The 25,737-nt window shown below is 47.4% G+C and overlaps 1 protein-coding gene across 1 annotated transcript in view; it reads right to left on the bottom strand.

Moving 5' to 3' along the window:
- cntn3a.1 (contactin 3a, tandem duplicate 1) overlaps positions 1-17,285 on the bottom strand; it is a 56,065-nt gene extending 38,780 nt beyond the window's left edge. Inside the window, exons 1-3 of the mRNA XM_076163403.1 lie at positions 17,186-17,285; positions 8,520-8,652; positions 5,219-5,394 (exon numbers count right to left, since the gene is read on the bottom strand). Of these exons, the coding sequence (XP_076019518.1) occupies positions 5,219-5,394; positions 8,520-8,652; positions 17,186-17,240 (364 nt within the window). The 5' untranslated portion in view covers positions 17,241-17,285. The remainder of the gene's footprint in view (positions 1-5,218; positions 5,395-8,519; positions 8,653-17,185) is intronic.
- Between the last annotated feature and the right edge of the window lie 8,452 nt (positions 17,286-25,737).

Here is a 25,737-nt window from a genome sequence, read left to right as displayed (position 1 = left end):
ATTTACCTCTTCTTTTCCCTTAATACTCACTAAGTGAAGCAGGTCAGGGGGGGCTGTTTGTCAGAGAACCATAAAGAGATACCAGATGTGGCTTCTCTACCACTGGACTGTTTTCTGTTTCCCCAGATAGTCAGTCTGCGTTGCAAACGACACACAGTTTCAGAATTTAACTTTTTTAACTGAGCTCAGATGTTAGAAAATATCGAAGTGGCTCAACTCGCACTGAGAGCGAATCTCCTCTGATCAATATTCCTTTGGAGTACGGCGGGGCGTAAATGAGCTCGACGCACTAAAAGCCAGCAATGCCCGACAACCCAAGCTGTTCTGCGCCCCGTGGATCATCTTATCAAGCCCATCGCGGCGCTGAACCTCCATGTGCTTCGGCAAAGCAGGGTTCAGGCTATTTTGGGTGCTTTCAGATCCATGAAATTGGATGTGAATTAGCATTTCTGGCCTCGCCACTCCAATGTGACCCATTGTAATGAATGAGGGGTGATTGCACGGAAGAAAAATGGAAGCCCTTCTGCTGCGGGCGCAGGCATGAGGGCAATTCGTGATGCGCCTGCATTTGTCACTAACCAGTGGACAGAAAGCAAAGGAGTTCAAAAGAGATTCCAAAGGGGCTTTTATTTGACGTTCCACTGTTAAAGGGATCATTTGCCTCCATTAAGCTCCTGACTCTTAAAGCAAAAAGGGGTCATTGTGACTGTGTGGTGGGCTCTGAATGATAAGTTGAAGAAATGCAGTCTGGTTTGAAATAATAATGAATAGAATGAGAAGATTCTGTTCTCAATATCTCAACGTCCCACTCCAGGGCCAGGCTCCACAAAGGAACCACCTTAACCTTCACCTCACCTGACACCAGAGCAAGCCTCAGCTCATTATTCTATAGAAAGTATAATGCTGACTTGGAAGAATCGATCAAACCTTCAGTAAGTTCTCATGTTTGTCTTCAAAACTTTTCCATGTGAGGCTTTTTCTTGTTGTTTTTGGTTTTATATATAATCACATATTGAATAACTCAGGGCCGTTCTGACATTAATAGTTTATGGGCGGTGGTTTTAACATGAAAAATCTCCTTTTCACAGAGCTGCAAATTTGATCAGGTCCATTAGTTACCTAGAAACCTCCCACCCAGCTGCACCCAAACAGCAAATGGTTTGAGGGCCTTGGACCTGATTCAAACAGATGACGCCGGCGGATTTTGTTTTATTCATTTCTCTCCCAATTCCGTACTTCTGGAGCTGAATGTTCTCCCCCCCTGTGACACCCCAAAGAAGGGGTGCAAGCCGTGTGATTCATGTCAAATTCAGGAGGTAAAACAAAGTGAAAGAGGGTCGAGGTGCGGCTGCAGAGCGCCAGTCCGACATTCACCCTATAACGGCATGAATTAACTCGTACTTTAGTGATCCGTGTGGGGAAATTCATCCTCTACATTCCCACATGTCTGCGGTGTTTCAGAGCGGTGAGCAGCCGTTCAGGAGCGTCTGCGGTTCTGAGGCCCAACACGCATGCGCAGGAAACATGCACAGCGTCTCTGGAGGAATCCCACGCAAAGAAACACACACACACACACACACACACACACACACACACACACACACACACACACACACACACACACACACACACACACACACACACACACACACACACACACACACACAATTAAGACTTTGAATGTAGATTTTTACTCCTTACTGCAGGTTGTTCTTGTGTTTAAAAACACTCGGAGGAATCTGTGAGTGGGTAGAAATCGCACACGCCCCAAAACACCCTGCAGGTTTATATGGTGATGTGAGCCTGGGAAGCTTTTTGCTGAAGTAAATTAAAGCTTGTAAATGGATAGAATCCCATCACCCACAGTTGGGATGTAAGAAAAACGTCTCGCTTGGTTCCCGTAAAGCTTTCACCGCTGTGACCAAACTCCACTTCAATAATTGCGAGACAGTTTAAAGATAAAGATGGTAATTAAACGTTAATTTTATCAGAGATGCAGCTGTTTTTAAGCATCTGTGCAGACTCGGCATCCAAACCAATCAGGTACAAGAAAAGGGACAGATTACTGGACAAATCATATATGATGGAAATAATGGACAGAATCAAAACCTGTCAACCAAAAGTGAGCATGATCAGCGTCACAAAGGTGGACTTGTTATGTTCCATTGTGTTAGATTGTCCATGTGTGCCTAAAGTGGCCACTGTGTCGCTGTGTTGCTGCTGGGGAAACGTTTCCTCACTGGTTGTCCAAACAGGTTTCCAGTTAAAACGTAAAAAAAGGAAACGATTGAAAAGACATCTTATCTTCCTCTTCCTCTCCTCCTCGCGACGCCACAGATTGAGTGACGCGTGACATTTGAGGAGCGATAAACATCAGAGGCGGCTGATTCTTCTGGCGAGGGGCCGGCGTCTCTTGACAATTACCACGCCATTGTGAAGAGCCGCATTCAGAAAAGAGGCTCGGCTGCTTCTCCTCCCCAAAAAAAGAAACCTGAATTAAAGTCTCCGGCTCGAAAACGGGCTTGATATTCACCTGAGGCGAAGAGGTGGAAATCAGAGAAGTTGTTTGTCAAAGAAAAATCACCAGATAGAAATCGCACGCTGGCAAAGTAATTACACAGACAAAGCGCTTAAATACAAATGATCTGCAGTAGCGAGAGTGCGTTTGATAGGTGAGACGGTGGCGATTCGGGACACAAAGGAACAGCATCCTGCGTCGCTTTCATTAACTCTGTGATTTCACCCTTCATTAAACCCCGCGCCACCCTTGTGGCCGTAAAGGCGGCGCAGCATGCAGGTTGTACCGTTCGCCGCCTTCCCGCACTCCTGTCTCAACGCTCCGTTCGTCTACATCCCCCAGAGATTAGCGAACTCAATCTGACACTGCATAACCAACTAGATTATTCCTCGCAGCGCTCACAGGCAGAACCCATTTAAACATTTAAGTCTACATTGTCAACAGGATCAGGAGCGGTTTAACTTTTAGAGGTTTAAGCCTCCACCAGATGGTAACAGAAACGCTTGTATCATGCATCTTTCAGGCTGGATTAAAAATGTAGGCCGTCTAACTCGTGTGTATGCCACACGCATCCCTGCAATTCAATTTTGATGTTGTGGGATGTCGTTAGCGGGCACAAGTCTGCGGCACGGCTCTTTGTTTACCCTCATCAGGAAGGTCTAACAAGGACAAATTTCCTGTTACTCCGGCATACATTACACTGTGGACACAATTAAATAAGGTAAAATGATGTTTCCAAGGCAATTTGTAATGGCAGTTTTACATTAACACGGTGACGGACTGAATCCTCGCTCTGAGCCTGTCGGTCGTGATAAAAAGACCCGCCGCGCATTACTGGAGACTCGGCTCTGCCCTTAATTGATGTCTCTCGCCTTCGTCTTTGTCTCCCGGAGTTATTAAGGCGGTGAGAGCGGTGTGCGAGCCCCCTTGATGCCTGACAGAGCGTATTGAGCCAGTCAGAGTCAGAGTCTGTTACAAATGACAAGACGGCGGCTCTCATAACACGGCTGCTACTGCGTGAATTATTCCCTTGACCCGAGCCGCGCTCCATCACACAGCGCACTTAATTAAGTTAAACCAAGAGCAATAAATAAGACGTATGACACATCGGCACTGATGCTCGCCCTCAGCCGCTGACAAAAGCGTCGAGGCCCGGGTCAGAACCCCGGCGACGGATGAGACCAATCGCCGTGACATACAATTCAAGTCAGGCCGTGGAAAATTGATAGGAAATGTGAATATGATCAAGTGCCAGCTGGCGACTGGGGACAGAGATTTGCGCTACGTGCTGAAGATTTAATGCTGCTTTGTTGCAAAGAAGCACCAAAGTGTGGCCAGATGAATACCTCAGTCGCTCCCCGGGCCAAGGATCATCTCTGCGCCCCACGCCAGAGAAACAGACGTCAGAATTCAATCTAGCCACGCCATCTGTTCACTGAGATCAGGGCGGTGGTTTGATACGGGCTGCCCATCACGGGCGGAGGCCTCAAGTTCACCTTGCCACGAGAGACGCCTCCACTCCAGTCTTATAAATGTGATGGATGAAGGTGGTAAAACATCAACTATACGGAGTCTGTCAAGGCCCGGCACACACTCGCACAGTCTTCATCACAGGGCTGCGACCAGACTGTCAGACCAGCGCTGGCAGCTTTAATCTGTTATTAAAAAAAACAAACTCGGCGTGCCGTCAACACTGGCTGTTAATTTGTGTTTTCTTATTGACTGCTGTGAGAGTTGCTCGCCGCTCGAGAACTTCTGACTTGCAGAGAATCCTACTGGGTCATTAAAGTTTCAGTAATCCACACCAGGAGATGTTTACACAAATTTACACAATTTCTAACGCAGCGGTTGTAAGATCGTTCTTGACCTCAGCCTCATCCCTGAAAGAACTGCAAACATCAAGAGCTCAACAGAAAAGGAGAAGTACGAGTCTGTGCGAGTTACAAGCAGCAATGCTGAACAGACGCACAAAAGCAGAACATGACATTTCTAATTAAAACACAGTTACAAAAACAATTTCTTAATAAAAAACAATTTATCTGTGAGTAATGTGCCACTGAAGAACTGAATTTCCATTCATTTCAAATGGTTGTATTCATCTAGTTCATCTGGTGGCAAACGAAGGACAGGACAGCAGTGTGATCAAAGATAAAACCCAAAACTAGGAATGCATTTGTGATTGCAATTGCTGAAAGGTTTTGCCGACTGCTGAAGAAGTGCCTGAGAGATTGAAGTGTCAAGGCCTGAAAAATGTTTGAATGGTTTCTGTACCTGAAAGTATGAAGGGCCTGAAGGAAATTTGAATTACATTACATTACATTTACATTACGATCATTTGGCAGACGCTTTTATCCAAAGCGACTTACATTGGCAATTGAGGGTTCGGTGCCTTGCTCAGGGGCACCTCAGCAGGGGCTTGAACCGGCGACCCTCCGGTTCCCAAGCGGAAGCACTACCCACTGAGCCACTGCCTCCCTTGAATTAATTCAATAGGGAATGGCGGAAAACCATAACAAAACTGAAGTTTGAGTGACAGCTAAAGCTCAATTCATTTAAAGCTGGCATTTGTTTACAAACAACAGTTGCAGCCAATTGAGCAGAGACGGAGAGCTGAGTCCGTCTGAAGGCAGGATGTGATTGCTGGAAGAAATCATGATGTACAGTTTAAGGAGGTGTTGCTTGAACACAACATGGACTCACAGGCGATGTGCAGACTGGCCTCCCTGCTGACGATGGTACCAAAGGAGTTGGACGCCAGGCACTGATAGATCCCCACGTCGTCTTCTTTGTTCACGTGGCTGATGTGTAGATTTCCCCCCACCAGAGAATAACGGGACCCCAGTCTGGGCACGACAAAGGAGTCGTTCAGCTTCCATCTGTTGGAACGTAAACACACACACACACACACAACAACAACAAAAGCTCATTATGAACGCAGCAGGTTTAGGCGACCTGGATTTTGTCTTTACCCAGCGTCTGATTGGAAATTACAATTTAAACGACTCTGAGAGATTGAGCAGGACAGAGTGATGTTGATGCCAGAATCAGACCTGGTCTACATGGCATCTGGCCCAAATTATGTTCAACAGACTAACTGATATTTTGTTTTATAAAATCCATACTGTCAGAGGTCATTATGAAATGCTTACATCACTAAAATGCAATGTAAACACCGCCAACAAAGCATGTGGGCGCATCAAACCAGGCCAAATTTTACAGGACGACGGAGCGCTATGGCCTGCTTCAGCTATATATTTATTAAATTGCAGGGGTTGAGGTTGACAAATAAAGAAGAGAGTTTAGTTGTGGTGGATTACAGTCACATCCTCCTTCTCTTATGTATGTTAATGCATAATCCATCACAACATAGCCCGGGCCTCAGAAAAACCCTTTGTTGCCTTCCTGACACTGATTCAACACAGAGTGGAGATGAGAAGCTTTGACAAAGGAAGGATTTATTCAGCTGGATTATGTGAGGATGTGTGTATTTATTAGGGTGGTAACTCAATATGAAGCCAAGATTAAAACAAACATCACTGCACAACTGCAATGAATACAAAGGGAGAAGTAATCAGCGGTAATCATCTCCTTCTTTTCAGGCTCTCGCCCACTTCAAACAAAGCTTCTCCGTTTCTCCAACACTCCTTTCTTTCCGCTTTCGGTCTGTTTGTCCATCAACCGCAAACCCATGAGGGACACTGGAGGTCTGCTCAAACAAGATGGCCACACAGGAGGCACAGGACAACACTGGTTTTGTTTGAGGGTCTTCTTTTTGATGATGTTGAAACAGCGAGTGTCAGCAACCCACAAAATTGGCGAAAAGACGTCGGTGACCCTTGACTTTGCGATGAACTTGAGGTTTTTCTCTCCTGGCGTGTGATCCAAGAGCACACGCTGGGTGATAACAAATGTGACTGAAGTATCAATCTAAAATGGCTAAATTCCTGCAATTCCTTTTGAAGAAATTGTTCTGAACATTTTGAGTTAAATTTCTTCCTTACAATTAGTCAATGACATTGTTTCAGTGTGCAGATGGCGCGTAGTAAACACACACACACAGGTGAACGAGAGAAACTCTTAGGAGGAGACTCGGGAAATTGCTTTTAATGGAAGAAATATGGTACAATTAGGGTGAGTGTCGTTTGTCTTGAGTGGATTTTCGCAGCACTCAAGAGAAAAAGCTGGAGGTTTCTATTTCTGACTCTACCTCCCCAGTCTGTAGAAGGACTTTAGACAAAGAAGTAGCGAGGCGGAAATGAGCCGGGGGGGTGGGTGTGTGGGTGGTGGGGTGATGGGGGAGCGCACGCAGCAGAGCGGTGCTCAAACGGCAGACTGGCTGATTAGATTGATTTAGTGATTTGCTGCTGCAGCTGGAACAGGTCCAAGAGCTCCAGATAAGACAAATCAAGAGGCCACGGTGACAACAGAGGGGTGTGTGTGTGTGTGTGTGTGTGTGTGTGTAGGGGGTGGCTCTGTGTCGCACCAGGCGCTGGGTCGTCTTAGGTAAATTAATTTGTCCTCGGTGCCCGTGAAATAGAAGCGAATCCATCCGCAGCCGCAGCAGTGAAGACACTCTCCACATCGGGTCCACAGGCGTCCTGCTGCAGGGCCTGGAAGATTCTCAAAGCCAATTTACAATCCTGGCACCGGTGACCTTTGCTTTAGAAACCTACCAGGGCTCTGACAGCGAAATGATGTTTACTTACTTAATGCATCGATATGTCCGTCTAAATGTCAGATCGCCCATTAGGAAGGATAAAAATATGATACCAGAACAGCTTATGATCAATCTGAAAATCACCCCTTAATGTGGCGTATTAAGTGCCACAGTTGGGGAAACTAGATGTAATCAAAGAACTAATTAAGACTAAATGAGATCTGATCCAGAGCCAGGCGCACTCTGAGAGACTTGAACTCACAGCGACAAAAAAAACCTGCAGATGTAAACTCACAAATTGCTTCCCGTTTGAAGGAATCCAGACAGTGAAAGAGCAACTGATTGCTTAATAAGTATTCTAGCCAATCCAAGTGATAAGATCTTGTACATTCATTTCAATTTGTGCCCATTAGGCATAACACCAAGGATCTTCAAGCTACATTAACAGCCACATATGCTGATGTTATGAGGGATCGTTTCAACCTATTACGCATTAAATGCTTGGCTTTGCAATTTGCATTTAATTATACTGACAGGAGTACAACAGCTATGTGGCCTCATTTGATGGATTATAAATTAATAGCTTACGCGCTTGATGCACTTTAAACCAAATCATCGTTTGTCATTTGTTTTCATTTGTCATCACTTTAGCTGCAGAGGAACCGGGTATCAATTTGTTTGTAACACAATCGCCGGGGCAACGCCGACACGCATGACCAGCCTGCGGAACGAGGACATCAACCAACGGCAAATGTTGTTTCTGAAGTCATGTGACTGGGATTGGGGTTATCTGGTGGCGATAAGCACTGAATCAGATGCCCCGCAGGAGCGCACGTGCGGGCTTTGACAGTCGTGACTACAGAAGCCACATTTACTGTCACAGGCTTAAAACAGAAGTATGAAAGGTTAATTTTGCTGTATAACTCTGCTGTGTGAGTTTCACTGCGCCGGTGCCTTTCCAGACGGCTTGTCATGCGTTGCAGCAGAGCTCTGGCGCATCACTTGATCTCCTGAAACGTCAGGGATACTGATGACAGGAAGCTCTCAAAGTGATTCTTACAGCAGATCAATGACCGCCCACTGATGCAAATACGCAATATATCAACAATTGAGGCCAATTAATTCGTCATTCTCAAATTAACCATGACTGACAGTGATGCTAAGCTCTGCAGGCAGTGAGCCATGAGCTCTGCAAACCCCCAGTTGTCCCAGGGCAATGAATCTTATCTGGCTGGGTTCTGAGGATAAACGTTACACTTGAAAGCGCCGGGATATTACCTCAAGGTTCTTATGTGTACCTAAAAACCAAGCGGCGCGCATTAAAACCTGGCCTGTGGGTGTTACCTGTAGAAGGGCGGCGGGTGTCCCTGGGCTTCACAGCTGAACACCACCTCTCTGCGGTTCTCTCCCAGCTGGAGCGGAAACACCACGCTGCCGGGTTGTTTGGTGAACACGGGCCTCAGCAGGACGCCGTTTCCTGTCAGGAGGGGGGTAAGAGAGACGCATTAGCTCTGTTTAGCTCCGTCGAGGGTTTAGCTCTCACCTGAAAAGCACCAGCAGGCTTTCCGAGGCTTTTGTTAGAATGACGGTAAGACACAGAGAGACAGAGACTCGTAACAGCCGGATGAATCAGGACCAGATCTCACTCTGGTAGAATCCACAAAGCCGTGGCAGAATAACACGGTGCATTTTCATATTATTCATATAAAGTTTGTTAGATCCCCAGGGTACCGCATAATCACATGGTAACCTTCATAAAAGTTGAACGCAAACATCTGAACGCACAGCCTCGTCAAAGGCACAGTGTACCACACCGCACATCTAAAGCCCTTCAATGTTATCACCGCTGCCTCAGGGGACGTGGTCCAATAACTGAAATAAAACACCAAAACAAACACCCAGAGTAATATGAGCTCGTTTGACACCGTCCCCTCTCATTTGTACCCAAGAAATGATGCCCTTTCCTTCCCAGACAAAGAAAATACTATCATTTACAAAAGTTGTGGTCTTGAAACAACGCTGTCCTGCATTAATCCTAAAAAGGGAGCGAGCTTTCTTTAAATCCCTTAAAGGGCATTCAAACTCTAAAAGGCAACCAAGAAGTGTCAAACCAACTATCATCATTCAATCTGATCATCCTCCTCCTAACGCTGCTGGCTAATGTCCACCCTTCCTCTCTACCCTGAAGTAGTTCCAGCTGAAAAAGTTTTCTACTTCTTATTTTTGTTTTATGACAACAAACTAGGTTCATATTAGTACAGCGTCGTTGGATAGATGTGCAGTTAGAAGGAGATCCAACACCACTGAGCAACGCATCTCTACACCAAGCCCAGAACTTATAAATCCACCCCCACGTACCGCATTGTTAACAAATCAGAACAAACACTTTTGAATGTACTGTTGTTTCAGTGTCTTTGTAGGGAAATCAAATTTACCTAAACAAGGGAACGACAAACAAAGACTGCAGTGTGTCCATGGTGACGTTTCTTTACCAGTTAACCAGTTAAGGTAAGCAGTGAGTGTATGTGTGTGTCACCTGTGGGGGGAATCAACACTTCACAGGATTTTACTTTATCAGAATTTAAATTCATGCGGCTTCCTGGGAAGCATTTGCATCATTGCAGTGACAGAAGTGAGAAGATTTTCAAGGGTTTGGTGGCTAATTTACATGAGAGGGGCAGCGTCTTCTCCACATCTCAGGAGCTTCGGGAGCGCAGGTTTATCCTCCAGACTGTAAAATAACTCTCCGACAGGGCGGAGGTCTTCGACGAGGGACCTTGCGCGGTGTTTGTTCCTCGCCACAAGGATAAACCTCTCAGAAAAAGTTGCACTGAATGAAAGGCCACCTCATTATAATCATTGTTAAATGAAGCAAGTCCCTCTGAGCGGCTTTTGAGAGATGATTGATTACCAGCAGATACTCCTCGCACAGTCAATATTCAACAGTGCGCGCTCACACTCGTACACAACACTCAGCATGGATGTTAAGCCTGCAGTAAACACCAGATGAATCACTTCTTTGTGACAGGAAACGGCGCCTTATTAAATTGATAAATGACTTCTGTTTCCAAGTCAAAAACATTTACATTCAGAGCTTCGGAGATGTTTTAATTGGACTATTCAGCAACAGAACCCCCCCTCCCCCACACACACACACACACACACACACACACACACACACACACACACACACACACACACACACACACACACACACACACACACCAGCCCTTGAGTTATCATTAGCCCTTTGACTCTCAGCAATTGTAAACTCAGAAGTCAAAGAAAACTATGAGGTTGTAAATCAGTCAGGTAAAAGTCATTGAATATTCTTCTTCTTCTTCTGAGTTAACCTTCTGCAATTTCCACTTTAAACGAAAAAGTGTTTTTGTTTTCACTATTTGCAGCACAGCACAAACAGCAGCCTGATTCCATGTTTAAATATTAATGTTTTATTCTTTTCTTCTTCATTAGAATGTGCAAAGAAAAGGGCATTATTGGTTTGGGATTCCATCGCTTTCAAAAGCTTCTTTGGTTTCACACCGACGCTTGTACGAGATGTTGTTTGATGTTATGAAATGTCAAACTTTGATGTCCCCCTCCCAAACCCCCCCAGAACAAATCCTTATCCAAATATTAACCTTCTTCCAGCAGTAGCAGTTACTCATTGTTGTTACACAGTTTGCCGTTGATTTACTTTGTAAGCTGTGTGGTTCATTTCAGAGAATAACAGTGAAAGGCTCCGGTAATGAAAAAACTTTCGACAGCAGGGAGAAACTGTTAAGGTGCAGCAATTATGTTGTACACAAAGTACCCTTGCAACAAAATGTACCACGCAAGAATAGCGATAAGTGCATCCTCCACAATACTCAGAGTCACAGCTGGGCTCTTAAACGCAACAGGCTCGACTTCAAATGAATGCATATCTGTATGTATCATTTTAACTCTTAGTGCCCTCATTTGGATCAAGTCCAACACTTCAAACTGAACCTTTCCTGCCAAAATACTTCATCAGCTAACTGTCAGTTCATTGGCGGTGTGCCTCAGGGATCAATTTTGGGGCCTACTATGTTTCTCTTACATGCTCTTGCTTCGTTACATATTGACGTTTTTAACACAGACACAAACCGAACGCGATTTTCAAAGTGAGACGCAGAAACTCTTTCATTAAAGCTCAGCTACATCAGTCTAAACCTCTATGATAAAGCTCCAAAAGCTCTCCTTTTAAGGTGCTTTTTATTGCATGTCACCTTGTGGTCTGAAGTGTCTTTTATTTTATTCATATGGCGTTCTGCAACGCACTTTGTTACCACTGTTTTGAAAAGAGCTTTTCATATAAATGTGTTTTTAAAGAAGAAGAAGAGGAAAGTATGTGGCCCTGGCTTTTGCTCAGATTATTTTAGAGTTTCCTTATTAAGTGTGTGTGTGTGTGCGTGTCTTATCACTTCTGCTCATGATGTCTTTTTGCTGGAACATCTGTCTATGCTTTCCAGTGTAACGTCAATCACACATCCTGGAAAAACAAGCAAACCTGCTAAATGTACTGGCACATGCCTTTAGTCTACCACAATATACATTTAATAGGAGAGTAATCTAAACATCTTTGCTTGGATTTTGTACTTTCAACCGAGCCAGACTGACCCGATCTCTGGCAATACCAAGGCGAGTGGATGTTATAAGAATGGAGAAGTGTTATAATATAGGATTGAGTCGTGGAGTTTGTGTCCGCAGGCTCGGCTCAAACTGATGCAAACGCTCTGAAACTCTTCAACAGGGACACGTGTGTAAGTGTGCGGCAGGGACAGGTGGAATGACTTTCAGGCAGGTTTTCTTTAATCAAACAGAGAAGTCCTCTCTACACTACGCCGGCGGTGCTCGGCCTGAACTCCACAGGCTTTCGGCGAGCTAATATTGATGGCTTCTTTTTTCCATATTTTGGCAGGATTCTATTCAGGGGGCAGTGTGTGCTGCCTTGATCAGACTCACCTTGATGTTAAAAGAAACAAATGATTCTTCTTAGGTTTCTGGACTGGTTGACTGGCGAACACATTTTTTTGCGGCGTTACGTCTGGCAGAGCAGCACAGAATCTGGCATTAACGCTGAACAGCCGGGTGACTCAGTCTCTTACCCCCATTAAGCGTCTGAAATAAGATCTGAGCACAGAGTGGAGAAGCCGCCTTGGATCCAGACTGAGGGCGGTCCCCGGCGCTGAGCTCAGAGTCGCCTGATGAAAAAGCTCTGCATCAAAGACGAGCACTCACAGAATCCTAACTGGAATTTGACTGCACAATGCCACAGGACTGAGATGGAGGTCATCATGAAAGGGTGTTTTGAAGAAAACCGGGCCACCTCCTCCGCTATCTGCCACCTGCTGCCAGACGGCGATACCTGCGGCTTTTTTCCGGGGCTCCTCAGACGACGCAAACACTCGGCGTCGACACGAGCGGAAGGCAGAGGGAGCTGTTTTGGGAGGCTGAAATAAAAACTAATCTCAAATTCAATACTCGCTGACAGCAGATGAATTCCTCCAGCTTACCTCAGCATGAATAAACAGGCACGCGGGGAGTCGACTGTGGGGGAGGTATCGGTCGTTTGTGAGGTCCCAAATCCATTCGTTTCAGCTCAGGGTTTTATGCATCGTATAAAAATAATAAAAAAAGCCAATCTTGCTTTTAAAGCATCTCTCCCCTCTGTCCACGCCGATAAGGTGCAGCACCTCTAAGGTATCTCATTCAGGGGCGGCAAATGTTACGCTGCAGCACCAGGAAGGGGTTTGGGTCGCGTTTGAGCCCAGCGCAATTGGATCGCAGCCTGTCTGAGCAGCTGGAATGTTTGCCAGGGAAATATTTCACGAGGCTTCACAAACACAAAGTCCACCGTTAAATAAATTGCCCGTAAAACTGCGTAACAGCTTTTAAGACGAACGAGCCAAACTGATGGAGGAAACGTTCGGCAAATGTCAGACCAATGCGGTTGTTTTTTTAACTACGGTACAAGGGGTTGATTGATAAGTTCTGAGCCTTTGCCAGAGCTTCCTGTCCATCATCTTACCCATTAACACATTTTACTTAAATGACTTGAGATCAAATGAATGCAGCTGGTGTGAGAAACCTGCACTCAGGCTCAGGACTTATCATTCAGTTTCACACCACAGCGGATTCTAATAAAGTATATCAATTATGCCTTCGACGACCACTGTCTGCCGGGGGGGTGGAACGTGGCAGATGCGCATCCAACCGTGTCACGACGTCCTACAGTTAATCAAAGGCGGCGCACGTGAAACCCAATAACGCTCCGTTACTCAGTGCATCGAGGGGATTCCAGCGCCACGTTCACTGGGGGATACACGGGATTGATTAGAGCCGGGTCCATACTGTATGTGGGGGACGGCTTTTTCTTGCAAGGCGCTCTCTCTATTGAATGTCTACATGAAATCAACAACGTAGCGGTGGTGAGAACGCCATTCGTCATCTAATTGAGGTAATATCCCCCCCTTTCCCTCCTCAGGATTGGTTAGCAGGTTATTTGTCACTTACCAGCTGCTATGCTCCACGCTAATGACGACATTCATCATGCTTTTAATGCCGGCACGGCGCCTATGTCCAAATATAGGAACGTGCAGAATACCTGATTTAGCTATTAGTGGTTTTTTATTTGTTTGGGTTGTTGTTGTTTTACTGCAGCGAGTGCACAATGCGTCTATCTTCCTTTGTGGAAATCTCCCATGGAAATAAAACACTAGAAACTGGGAATAAATCGTCAAAGAAAGCCAAATTGTAATATTTATTGCGTTTACCTGCACAACACAGACTTGTGTGTGTGTGTTCAGGTACGTGCATGTTTTTGCTGAGAAAACATCCGTTGCTTATATCATATACATTCGTACATACATTAGCCATGCACATGTGGATTGAGGGGAAACACACTCATTATCCTCAGATTAATGTCATCTAAACAACATAATGTGACTGAAATGGAACGAGATTGCTGCTCTGTAAATCAAAATACAAGCTCAATTTACGCTGCCGTGCCACCTGATGACAGCGTCTTCTCGATTTATTGCCTGAATCGGAGTCGATTCGACGTTTTATGACGACGAGCCTCCATCTCTTCTTCCTGCGTTAGATCACTGGTTACGCCTGAGCGATGAACGTGACGCCCAGACAGAAATCAAATTCTTTGTGACAGTAAAACAAATGAATCCCGGCGACGTCTCCCTCTTTGTGTAATCATTATCGCTGGAATTCAAAGATGGCAGCTGGCGCGGCTCGCAGCGGGGCTCCGGCCTGTCACATTACATCCTCACCAAAATACCTCGCCGCTCAGCAGACGGTGATGTATTTAAAACAAATCACACGCGGTGCAGGTTCATTAATATAGATCTATAATTAAAGCTACTCCGTGTACGTTAACACATGAGATTGGACGGTGCAGGAAGCGTCGCTGGGGATCCTCCCGCGTCTTCACACGTACGCAACTTCAAAAAGACGCGATGAAATCCCTTTACTTAAGGATTCCCTGAAAGGCCTTGGTCGAGTCCTGATGAATCAATGAGGCGAGTCGATACTTGAATCTCTGTTGTCTCTGCGGTTCACCGGAGGGACTGCAGACGAGCGTGAAAAGCGGAACAGAAACTCGTCCTCCCAAAGAGCTGCGGCTTCGCTTGGGAAAGTCTGTTTGATTGAGTATTTATCCAGGTTAACTCCTCTGTCCATTATTATTCAAATCTGGCAAAGTGTTTCCATGGTGGCGGGCCTGCTGCTGTGCTCGGCCCCCTCTGTGAAAATGGAATCTGAGGATTTTTATGCAATGCTGATTTCTGATTGGCCGGTGAGCGGTCTGGGGTCTGTTATTCATCACCGCTGTAATCGTATCACGGCGCTCGGCAACAACACCGTCCACCGTCCCGCCGGTTCAGTTAAGTTAAAGAGCTGCGTATCCAGGTCCTGATTTGCTACATCAGGGGGGTCAGGCGGAGGATTGTGTCGGCGCCTCTCGGATCTCAGATGTCGCGTCTTCTCGCTCCGTCGCTTTTCCCAGTATCAGTTAGTTTACAAAACGGGGCTGTGAGAGCCACCGTAAGAAACCTGCTTACAGGATCTGTTCTAGTGGAAACAGCTCTGTGTGTATCCATGTGGGTCAAACATTCTCTCTCTCCTTCTTATCCACACACACACACACACACACACACACACACACACGCCTCTGCCTCGGGCCTGTCAGACCCTCGGGGAGGAGGAGGAGAAAGCTTGTTAACTCCAGATGAACTCGCAGAGGGAAAGCCTTCCCTGTGGTCCCTCTGCTCTCCCACACAGCCCATACTCCGCCAGGAAGAGGAGGAGGAAGAAGAAAACCTCCACCAAACCTCCACATACGGATGAATAACCGAACCCGTCGAGCAGCTATCTGACCCTCTGGCGCTCTCTGCCTTCTCTCCGCTCCCCCCCTTGCGGTGTGACTGCATGCTAAAATGCTAATCGCGTCTTTCCTGGAAACGCGTGCTAAGGCTTTGGAGGCCCGTCGTTACGCCGCCGCTCCACGCGTGTCTTGTGAGCAGAGCATATGTAATGGAACTCCATCCTTGAATATTAATGCTCGGTTACTCCTGAGTTTCCGCCCGCGAGTGTGAGGAGCCTTGGAAGTGAGGCCAGAGGCGTGCAGGGCGCCGCTTCACAGACACCGCCGTCCCTTTGTTAAAGACTCATTTGCGGCAAACCGAAAGCTCCGAATGGCGTTTCTGAGCGTAATATCGACTAAATTTGCCGAGCCTGATGTCACGGCGCCCACGGCCCGCAGGAACGCCTCCCTGACGCCGCCTGTCTGAGATCCCAGCGCGACTGAGCGGCGTGCGATACCTCAGGCGCTCTCGCTCGTCTGTGTATTTAACAGAACATCTAAGTGGGGAATAATACGCCATCCAATATGTGTTCAAGATCCTAATCCCACTGTGAGTCACAATTCCCTATGGAAAGCCTAATTAGACAACCGCTGATGTGTGTTGGATTTAGCGATAAGAGGTGCTAATTGCTATGTCTGCAAATTCTGGTGACGACGTGCTGTCATGATTTTAAAAGGAGACAAAATGTACAAACAAACACACACACGCGGTCACACACAAACACACACGCACACACACACACACACTGGCACACTAATTATTTCAGGTCCCAGCTGTGAGGAGGCGCTGCTCATTCAGAGCAAGGCAACATGAAAGATTATTCATTCCTCAAGATACCTCGCACTCCCACAACAAAGACCTCATTCTTCTGCTCCTCTGCTCCGGATTCAGACATTCTTTAAAGAGGGAGAGAGAGGGAGGGAGGGAGGGAGAGAGAGAGAGAGAGGGGGAGATGGAGCGTTTTGACCCTGCACATTTTGCGCGGGAGGAAAATTAGGTCTCTCATTAAGGAGCACGATCAATGACAAGATTCCTGTTCTGCCGGCGCAATCTCAATTAGGCTTTACAATTGAGGTGCTCTTTAAAAGGAATGAGCGCCGCGTCGGGCAGGGAAGATAAGCACCGCCTTTAAGTGATGGAGCCCTCCTTAGTCTCTCACGCCGACATCCACCGGCTGGAGGAGGGAGGGAGGGAGGGAGGGAGGGAGGGAGGGAGGGAGGGAGGGAGAGAGAGAGAGAGAGAGAGAGAGAGAGAGAGAGAGAGAGAGAGAGAGAGAGAGAGAGAGAGAGAGAGAGAGAGAGAGAGAGAGAGAGAGAGAGAGAGAGAGAGAGAGAGAGAGAGAGAGAGAGAGAGAGAGAGAGAGAGAGAGAGAGAGGGGGACGGGGAGCGGATGAACCGGGACAAAGACAACGACGCGAACACTTCCTTCTATTTGTGACACTCTCACAAAGGCCCCAGGCTCTCTCTGCTCTCCGCTCTTCTTGTCCTCCTCCCGGGTGACGTCACACAAAGAATATAAATATCAACTTCATTGCCCCCTCTCACACACACACACACACACACACACACACACACAAACTTAACAAGCGTGTGTGTTGGGGGTTGGCTTACCTGCCAGGCACTCCACCAATGACAGCAGCGGTATAAGTTTCCATAGCAACTCCATTTTAATGGTCTCGGGTCAATACCGGCTCACATCCAATCACAGGTGTGTGGGATCCGGGCCTTTGTCCTTTTCACGGCACTTTTCACCACTTCTGTCAAACGGAGAGGAAGGAGGGGAAGAGAGAGAGAGAGAGAAAGAGAGGGAGAGAAAGAGAGGGAGAGAAAGAGAGGGAGGGAGAGAAAGAGAGGGAGAGAGAGAGAGAGAGAAAGAGAGAGAGAGAGAGAGAGAAGGAGTGAGAAAAAAGCCATTAGATATTCGGCACCGGCGGTCAGCAGTCAAGTCGGCGTGTTTTTGCCTCACACAGGCAGTAATTGTCTAGTCATTGCTGAGAAGATGTGCAGAATAACTAGACAATGACTAGACAATGTCGGTAGAGAGGTGTTGCATCCTCCATCTAAACCTAAAGCAGCTGTTTTCCAGATCGGAGTGGATCTGATTGCACACTTGAACGCCAACGACTCCTCTCTGTGTATTCGTCTCCGCGTGGTCGCAAACACATAAACACACCGATTTGTCCGAGCAGAGCAACGCAACAAAAAACAGGTTGCATAATCAGGATGAGGGCCTGCCAGAGGGAGGAGAAGGAGGAGGGGGACCGGAGGCTGAAACCTGCTGAGACAAAACAAAAGGAAAGCGTGGCCCCTCGGTTGTCAGACGCGTCCCTAGCATGTAATAAAGCACCGGCCCGGCTCCCCGGGTACACACGGAGCTGGAGGGATTATGTATTTCTGACATAAAGAGCTGACTGTACGCCGCGCAAAACCATTCTCGCTCCCCCGGGGGAGACTCACGCAATTGATTTTTCTCAAGGACTAAACCGTAATTCATCCCCGCTTAGACTCAAACAAAGTCTGGAGAGGGAAGGGGGGAGGAAAAAAAAAGTTGTCAGACGATAATGAGGCACGTTTCTGTTGTCACTTATGAAAGACGGAGGGAAGAGGCCGAGGTATTTATTTGTCTGAGCTTCTTGTTGACGGGCTGTGATCTTCTCCTGGCCGATGAAGCTTCAGATAAACGTTTGGCGAGGAGTGATGAAGGAGAGGAAATTAGCCGTTGTCTTTTGGTCAAACTGAGGCTGTGTGCTACATTAGACTGACTGATGGCGCCTCCGTCTCCTTCTGACTGCGCGCCATCAGCACGGCCAAATAAATGAGAGGGAAATTAATAATAAGAGCGTGCAGTCGCGTCTATCACTGCCGGAGCTGCCGGAGAGAGCGAGGAAGAGGAGCCCCAGATTACACTTTCACAGCTTCTCACTTATCTGCGCACCTCTTATCTCTGCGCCGCTGAAAGGCTTCGACAGAACACACTGATGCTCGTGTGAACACATCAAATAGCCGCCCGGGCTCCTTCGCCTACACCAGCTCGCTAAACTATTAAAAGGCAACGCTTTTTTTTCCTCTTCATAAATCTTATTATGGAGATTTGGGTTTCTCACAGTCTCAGATTCACTTCAGCGACGTATCTCTCGCCGTTATTAGGATGCAAATGTCATGAGTAAATGTTGGCTTTTAATAATAAAACAAGAGCGACTTCATCCCCTCTCGAGCTGCCGGATATTTTTGGAAACGCTCCTCCTTTGAGGGAATAATTGTGAGAGAAGCTGTGAATAAATTACTGCACGCGACGGGAGAAGAGGTGAAGAAGAGGAGAGGAAGAGGAGGAGGGGAAAGAAGAGGAGAGGAAGAGGAGAGGAGCGCGGAAATTCAACAAGGCCTCACTTTGTTACAGCTTCCCTCTTGTTCTCTGTGTTTCATTCTCATTTTTGCAATAATTCCAAAATAAATTAATTTCATTTGGATCATGAAGCTTCTGATCTGATGCACAGAGAGACTTCAAAACTGCTCTAAGTTATTTATGTATCTCCAATTAAATAAACATATATATCTGCCTGGTTGTTAGTTTATATAAGTGTGCTTTAATTTGGTTTAATGTTTATTTTTCTATATATTTTCTGTCTATTTCTGTATTTGACACTGTGACTCTCAACTGAGATAGAAAGTAATTGTATTTGTATTTATAAATATTTTACATATTATACATTTAAATATAAATAAACATATTTAGTTTTAAATGTATATCTTTATGTTTTAATGTATTTTTCATTCTTATTTATTTTTTAAATGTTCTATTGATTCGTAAAAAATATCCTTCTTCTCATTTTCTTCAGCTTTTCCTTTTTAATCAAATCAAACCTGGCACATATCGATTCATTTGTTCTCTGCTCTCAAACATAATCAATATCGCTATAATCTGGGCTTTATGTTGAACTTTCATGTCATGTTACATGATAATGATGACATCACACAGGGAAAGAGCCCCCGCCCCCCCGTCACCCCCCCCAGCTCCGGCCCTGGATGCTCCGGCCGTCTGACAGCTCCTCAGTCACTGTGGCCTGGACGACTGAACTGTGGAGATGCCCCGATCTTAAGTGTGTGTGTGTGTGTGTGTGTGTGTGTGTGTGTGTGTGTGTGTGTGTGTGTGTGTGTGTGTGTCTGCGGGCCTCTAACAGCCGCCTCTTGATCTCTGCTACTCAACAAGCCCGGGGACACGAGACATCAGACGGCGGGGGGAGACAGACGTTTGATCCGCAGCAGCTCAGCACTAAGTCGATGGCTGAGGGAGCCGGGGAGCGTCCGCCTGCGCCGCTCCGCGACCGGGACGGAACAAATTAATTACCCTCATGACCTCGAGCGGCGGTGATGAGAGCGGAGACTCGCTTTCATTGCAAATTGATTCTCTCATTTGTTTGCTGCGTGAGATGTACGTTAATGACAGAACGAAAGAAAGCGTTCGCCTTTCATGTCCTCCCTCCTCCTCCTCCTTCTCCTCCTCTTCTTCTTTCATGTCCCCGGAAACCCTTTGAAATATGAAATGCGCTGAGATTGGAGCGACGTTCCCTGACCTGATTTGTGCAGGACTGTAGAACCGCTGTTCAAATGGAGACGTGACCCCAGGAGCTCTGAACTCTGGCCCTCTGTGGTAAACCAGGGAGGCTCCCAGCGCCAGACGGGACACATTTACATCTCCGGTTCGGTCTTGGCTCCGGTCTGAGCGGCTCCGACCCTGAAACCTGGACTGTATCGCCCCCCCTGTCAAGTGTCTCGTATTGCTAAGTACCAAACTGCCATTTCAGCTGCGGCAGCGAGGCTCCTCGTGATCAAATCAATCTGCAAATACTTTCTGCCAAATTCACAGGCTTTGCCGCCGCTGCGCTCTCTGTGCCAAGCCGCCCATGCTTGATATTGGGAGATCAAAAATAGTTTATTTACAGCCAAGTCGTGATTAACTGAAAGTATCTGCGAAATGTCAGGTGCCAGATGAGAAACGATCGCTCGCTCGCTCGTCGTGACAAACCTTCTCCTCGCCGAAGGGAGAAATGTGTGAAATGTCATCAGTCCGAGTCACAGCGCAGCAGCAGGGGGTCTCCTCTCTCAGTCCAGCACTTTAATGAGCATCGCTGGGTTTAGGCTGCACTTTTATGGAGGGAGGGGAGGGGGGGGACAAGTTATTAAGCCGCGCGCCTGGACACTTAATAACTTAACGACGCAGCAGTTAAACGTGTTGCTGGACGTCATCGCCTGAGGCACAGCAAGTTTTCAAGTGTTGCATTGCGTCGCGGGATGGAGCACGAGGGAGTCGCTAACTGAGTTTGGCTACGCTTTTCGTCCGAGGCGCATCGCACCGCTTCAGACGATTCAAAAGTCGGCGTCGGCTTGCAACGGAGCGTTTAGATGCCGCTCAGATCCAAACTAACTTAATGAACTCATATCTTCTCTCATATCACACACATGTAGCTGCTGAATCATACAAACACGTGAAACCTTCTCCTCTGACACAGACGCGGTGATGCAATGCGCACAGCAGGGAGGTGTGAGGGGGGGAGGGGGGGGCGACACATTCACGAGATAAAAAATCTGCCGACTCGTTGAGAACGTGGCCTCTCTCTCTCCTCTTCCCTCCTCTTCCTCGCTCTCATTCATGAATTTATTTGAATGGGAGTCTCAACTTGTCGCCGATCTGTCTGATGCCCGAACGCAGAGAGTGACAGCTGACGGTTGGTGGTGTTAGTGTGTCACAGGATGAAAGCAGATCGCCCGCCGCAGGTTAGTTTCGCCCTACGCGCTGAGATACGACCGGGGCGGAGGCAGCGTTTGAGATAATGAGGCTGTCTGCTGATGCGAGAAGCGAGCGGAAACGTCTGGTCTGCTTCTGCCATCAGCCAGAGATTGAGTCCTCACAGGTGGGATCAGGTTTAAATGCAGAGATATCAGGAGATGTTTCTGTATTCATCCTCCTCAGTTTATCCTCAGCTTTTGTTCATATTATTATCTGAACACACTGGACTCTAAGCTCCTCTGACCCTGACGTCACAGCCGACAGACTCCACTTTAGGCGCGGAGTTGATGGCTGGCGACGGAGCGGCAGATGGCTCGATGTAAAGCGGGGAGCTTCAGCCATCCGGTTTGAGCTCGGAGCTTTGGAAACGCTCAGAAGAAGCTCTTCCTCCAAATTTGAGCTTTGTCAGAAGGCGCCGGCTCCTTCCCTGGCTGTCGCCACCAGCTGGGGGCCGATAAACCACAGATTGCGTCTCGCTTCGGGTCGGCGGCGGGTGATTTGACCCTCTCCGCTAACGGCCCAGCTCAACAACGCCATCAATGTTTCAGAGCTCAAAACGTGTAAAAATAGAAACGAGGAGGAGGAGGGCACTCCCGGTCACTTTGGATGAAGGGTACAGATGACGATAAAATTCACACTAAAACGCCATGAGACCCCCCACTCTTCCTCCTCCTCTTCCTCCCCCACCCTGCTCTGAATCATGAATGAGCCCAGACTCCCACTCGCTGCAGGAACCACCAGGAAAATGCTGCATCTTTAATCATCTAAGCTGTGACTTCACTTGATCTGCAGACACCAACGCCATCAGTGTTTCCCTGCATGCCACGTTCAATCTCCTGCCTCTGAGTGCTTCCAGTCATTTAAAATTCATTTTCTAGTGGTGCTCGAGTTGAGATTAGCGGTGGCGGAGCACGGGGGGCGGGGGGGGGGGGGGACGTCACAACCCTCCCCGTTCCTGGATATTTTTCCATTCGCCACACACGTCCCGAATCAAAAGAGGCGGCGGGCGGCGGCTCTCTGGTGATGATGGCGACGGGAAAAGTGGAGTTGTGAGCCTCTCGCCTCTACGCACCGTAAATATTCATTCCTTCAACCAAAGAGAAAGGAAAACACACCCATCAGATTGCAAATGAGATTTATTTATGTAGCCTTCGAGGGACGTTGGGAAAATGACTGACAGCGTGGCACCGCTGTTTGAAAGCTGGAGGTCTCACGGGGACGCCGAGGTACAAACCTGGCAGGGCAGCTGTGAAGGTTTCAGCTCAAATGTGGGCGGCAACGACGGCGTTCTCCTCACCAAACCACTACGATTTGGTTAAGGCGGCGATTTGAAGCAGAAACACCAACAAGCAGCAGCAGATTCTCCTTCTGCTGACAGTAAACACTGCACTCATGTACGGAGGAGGCAGTTTTCCAGTTCCACAGAGACGACAAATCCACAGCATCTTCCCACATCCTTCCCCTCGTGAGCCAAACTTCCCTGAACTCGTCTAATCCAGCCTCTGTGAAGGACGCGGCGAGACTGGAGGGATGTGCAGACGTATTCCCAGAAGCCGGGGTGCTGCTGTTCACAGGACCACGAGAGACTAATGGTGTTTTAATCTAAGCACACAAGCCGCCGGCGTGACATAACACACGGCAGCTCCCTCATTCCTCCAGACCTCAGCGGGGGCTGGAGGTGCCGCTCGTCCCCAGATCCCCTGTGACCAGACTGAATCAACAGAATGTGGGGGAAAACGTGCACACATGCTGCAGGACTGATCGGGAGCTCAGTATATGGCAGGAAGTAAGCCAGCGTCTTTAGATCTCATTATAGTTCAGATTTTACTCTGAAATTCACATTATTAGGAATAAAAACAAGTAAAATGTGGTCTTATAAGTCATTGTAGACGTATGTTTAAGGCTTGTGTGGCTGATAATTCTGAACATCTGCCTTTGGTAACGCATAAATATGAGTCACAGCCCATTTCAAGCACTTGCTCATAAAAATGTCTATAAATATTAAGATCTAACTCACAAGATCAAAGAGAATCTACAGTCAGCATGAGAAGCACCACAGAGAAAAAGGCAAACATCTGTCAATCTAAGGCATCACGTGTTCGCTTGAAGAGAGAAACCTTCAAACTTTGGCTCACACTGTCAGAAACACAGGGTACAGGGTAATAGATCTAAATAACTATTAACTCACACTGCTCGTGAGAGAAATCATCGATTTGGCTTCCAGTCGCTGATCAGTGATTGAGACAATAAAATACATTTATCAGGACAGCGTCGGTCTGAAGTTAGTGGCATCTCCTAAATCCTGGCTCTTAAAGTTGAAATAAAAATCAGTTCCAGCAGTTTTGGGAGATCTTCAATCAAATTTAACAACCAGGAGAAACGGAGAGGAGCAGCAGAAGCAGAAGCAGAAACCCCTGCGGCTGCATTCCTCGAAGTCAAGCACAATCTACTTATACGAATATCTACAGAATACTTGAATGAGCCGCAAAGACGTATGAGGCAATGGATCCCCTGCCGAAGGATGAAGAAACCTTACACACTCATGACTCATCCTCCCTATGCTTACTGTAGATTTGGTCTTAAAACGCCGAAAAAAGCCCTTTAGGTACAAACACATCAACATCATTCAGTCTGTGTTGATGTGTGTGTGTGTGTGTGTGTGTGTTGTCTCTCCAGCTTTCATGCACCAACACACACCAGTCGCTCAGTGGGCCACTATGAACTTCACGTTCCACCCTTTTCGGTGACATCATAAGGAACGTGCACAGCCATAAACACACATCCCCTGAGGAGGAGGAGGAGGAGGAGGAGAAGTGTTAGTGGCTTCATGATTCCTCCATTTGGCTCCAATCCAAGGTATCTTAGTAAAGGGAATAAAATCCTGGCCTTTAAGAAGCAGCAGTTCCCTTTATGGATCAACCAGACACTCACACGCCGACCTGATGACTGAATAAAGGGACGTACAGAGCTCTGAACATGCACCTCTGACCCCTGAAGACACGGAATGTACACATCCATATGACAGGAAGGTGTTACTAAGTAGCACAGCTCGGGTGTGATCAGCATGCACACGGCGCCTCTCACACATATAGACACTTGAATTGTTGAGAACTTCCTCATCAGAATCGCAATCAAGCAGTGAGCTCGATGCAATCAGCGGAGTCACGCAGACACGACGGAGCGTGGACGGGTTCTAATCCCCCGCTGAGCTCCACACCGGTTAGACACGGAGAAGATGCGAGGTGTGATTAGTGCCATAGAATGTATACATACGTACATATATTTATATGTAGAATTGCGAGAATATAGAGGAAACTCGACGAGGAACGTGAGGTTGAAATAACGGTGTTGTTTTCTCACTCTGACTGGAGCTGGACTTTCTACAGCCTGAGACCGAAATAATGTTTATAATGAGAATACAGTGTGAAGAAAACTCGAAATGATGTCGCCAGGAAACAGAATGTCTCACTAAATATCTCGAATTCAAAGAGTATTTAAGTTTGGTCTGGATAAACAAATTGTTTCCTCGCGCAGAGCAAAGAAGCTCCTGTGAGCCGCGGCGGAGGGACGGAGGTATGAAGTGTGGAGGAGCTTACCTGCGTGTTTCCCCCGCGGTGTCTTAGCCCTCCTCGGATATCCATGTTACACCGCGCATCTCCTCACGCCGAGCGTCAAGTTGGTCTCCACGGAGCGCGGACGAAACGGACAGAAAAGTCCCCGGTGAGGCGGACAAAGCCCGGTCTACCCCTCCTCCTCCTGTCGGTGCGTTAGGTGCCTCCGCTCCGCTCCTCTCCACGGTCCCGTCCCCGTCTCCGGTCGCATTCATTCGGGGCTCACGGCAGTAAAGTCCAGGCTCTCCTCCCCGTGTACACGAAGCACCACCTCCGGCAGCTGCGGTGTGTGTGGAGGGAAGTGTGTGTGTGTGTGGGTGTGTGTGTGAGCCCGAGCTGCGCACGTTTACACGTTACACGGCGTTTGGTGCGGGAAGTGTGAGGCGCTACGTGTGTGCGCGCGTCCTCAGCTTCCTGCGCGCGCGGGACAGACAGAGCTGCTCTGGCTTACTTTGGCTTCTCTCTCCTCATCGTGCGGGTCCGTATCTCATTCGGTACCCCCCCCCCCCCCCCCGCCCCCGCCCCTCCCAACCGGGACGCATGACAGGACGAATGGAGCGTGTCATACAGCCACGCGCTGGAAGAAAAAAAATGTATATTTGATGCCAAACAGTCCATTAAAGCGCACTAAAGCCTCTTTGTCATCGTTTGGCAAGCGATCACTCAGGCTAATGTTCCATCAAATGAAATGATCTGGCAGGTTTACTGTGTTAGGCAGTTATATTTCTGCTCAGATGGTAATAAACCATGTTTGAGTTCAGAAACCT

This window comes from Genypterus blacodes, unplaced genomic scaffold (assembly GCF_046128005.1).
Source record: "Genypterus blacodes isolate CSIRO-AG114 ecotype Tasmania unplaced genomic scaffold, CSIRO-AGI_Gbla_v1 ptg000131l_1, whole genome shotgun sequence".
NCBI lineage: Eukaryota > Metazoa > Chordata > Actinopteri > Ophidiiformes > Ophidiidae > Genypterus > Genypterus blacodes.
This window is presented reverse-complemented; position numbering and strand designations above follow the sequence as displayed.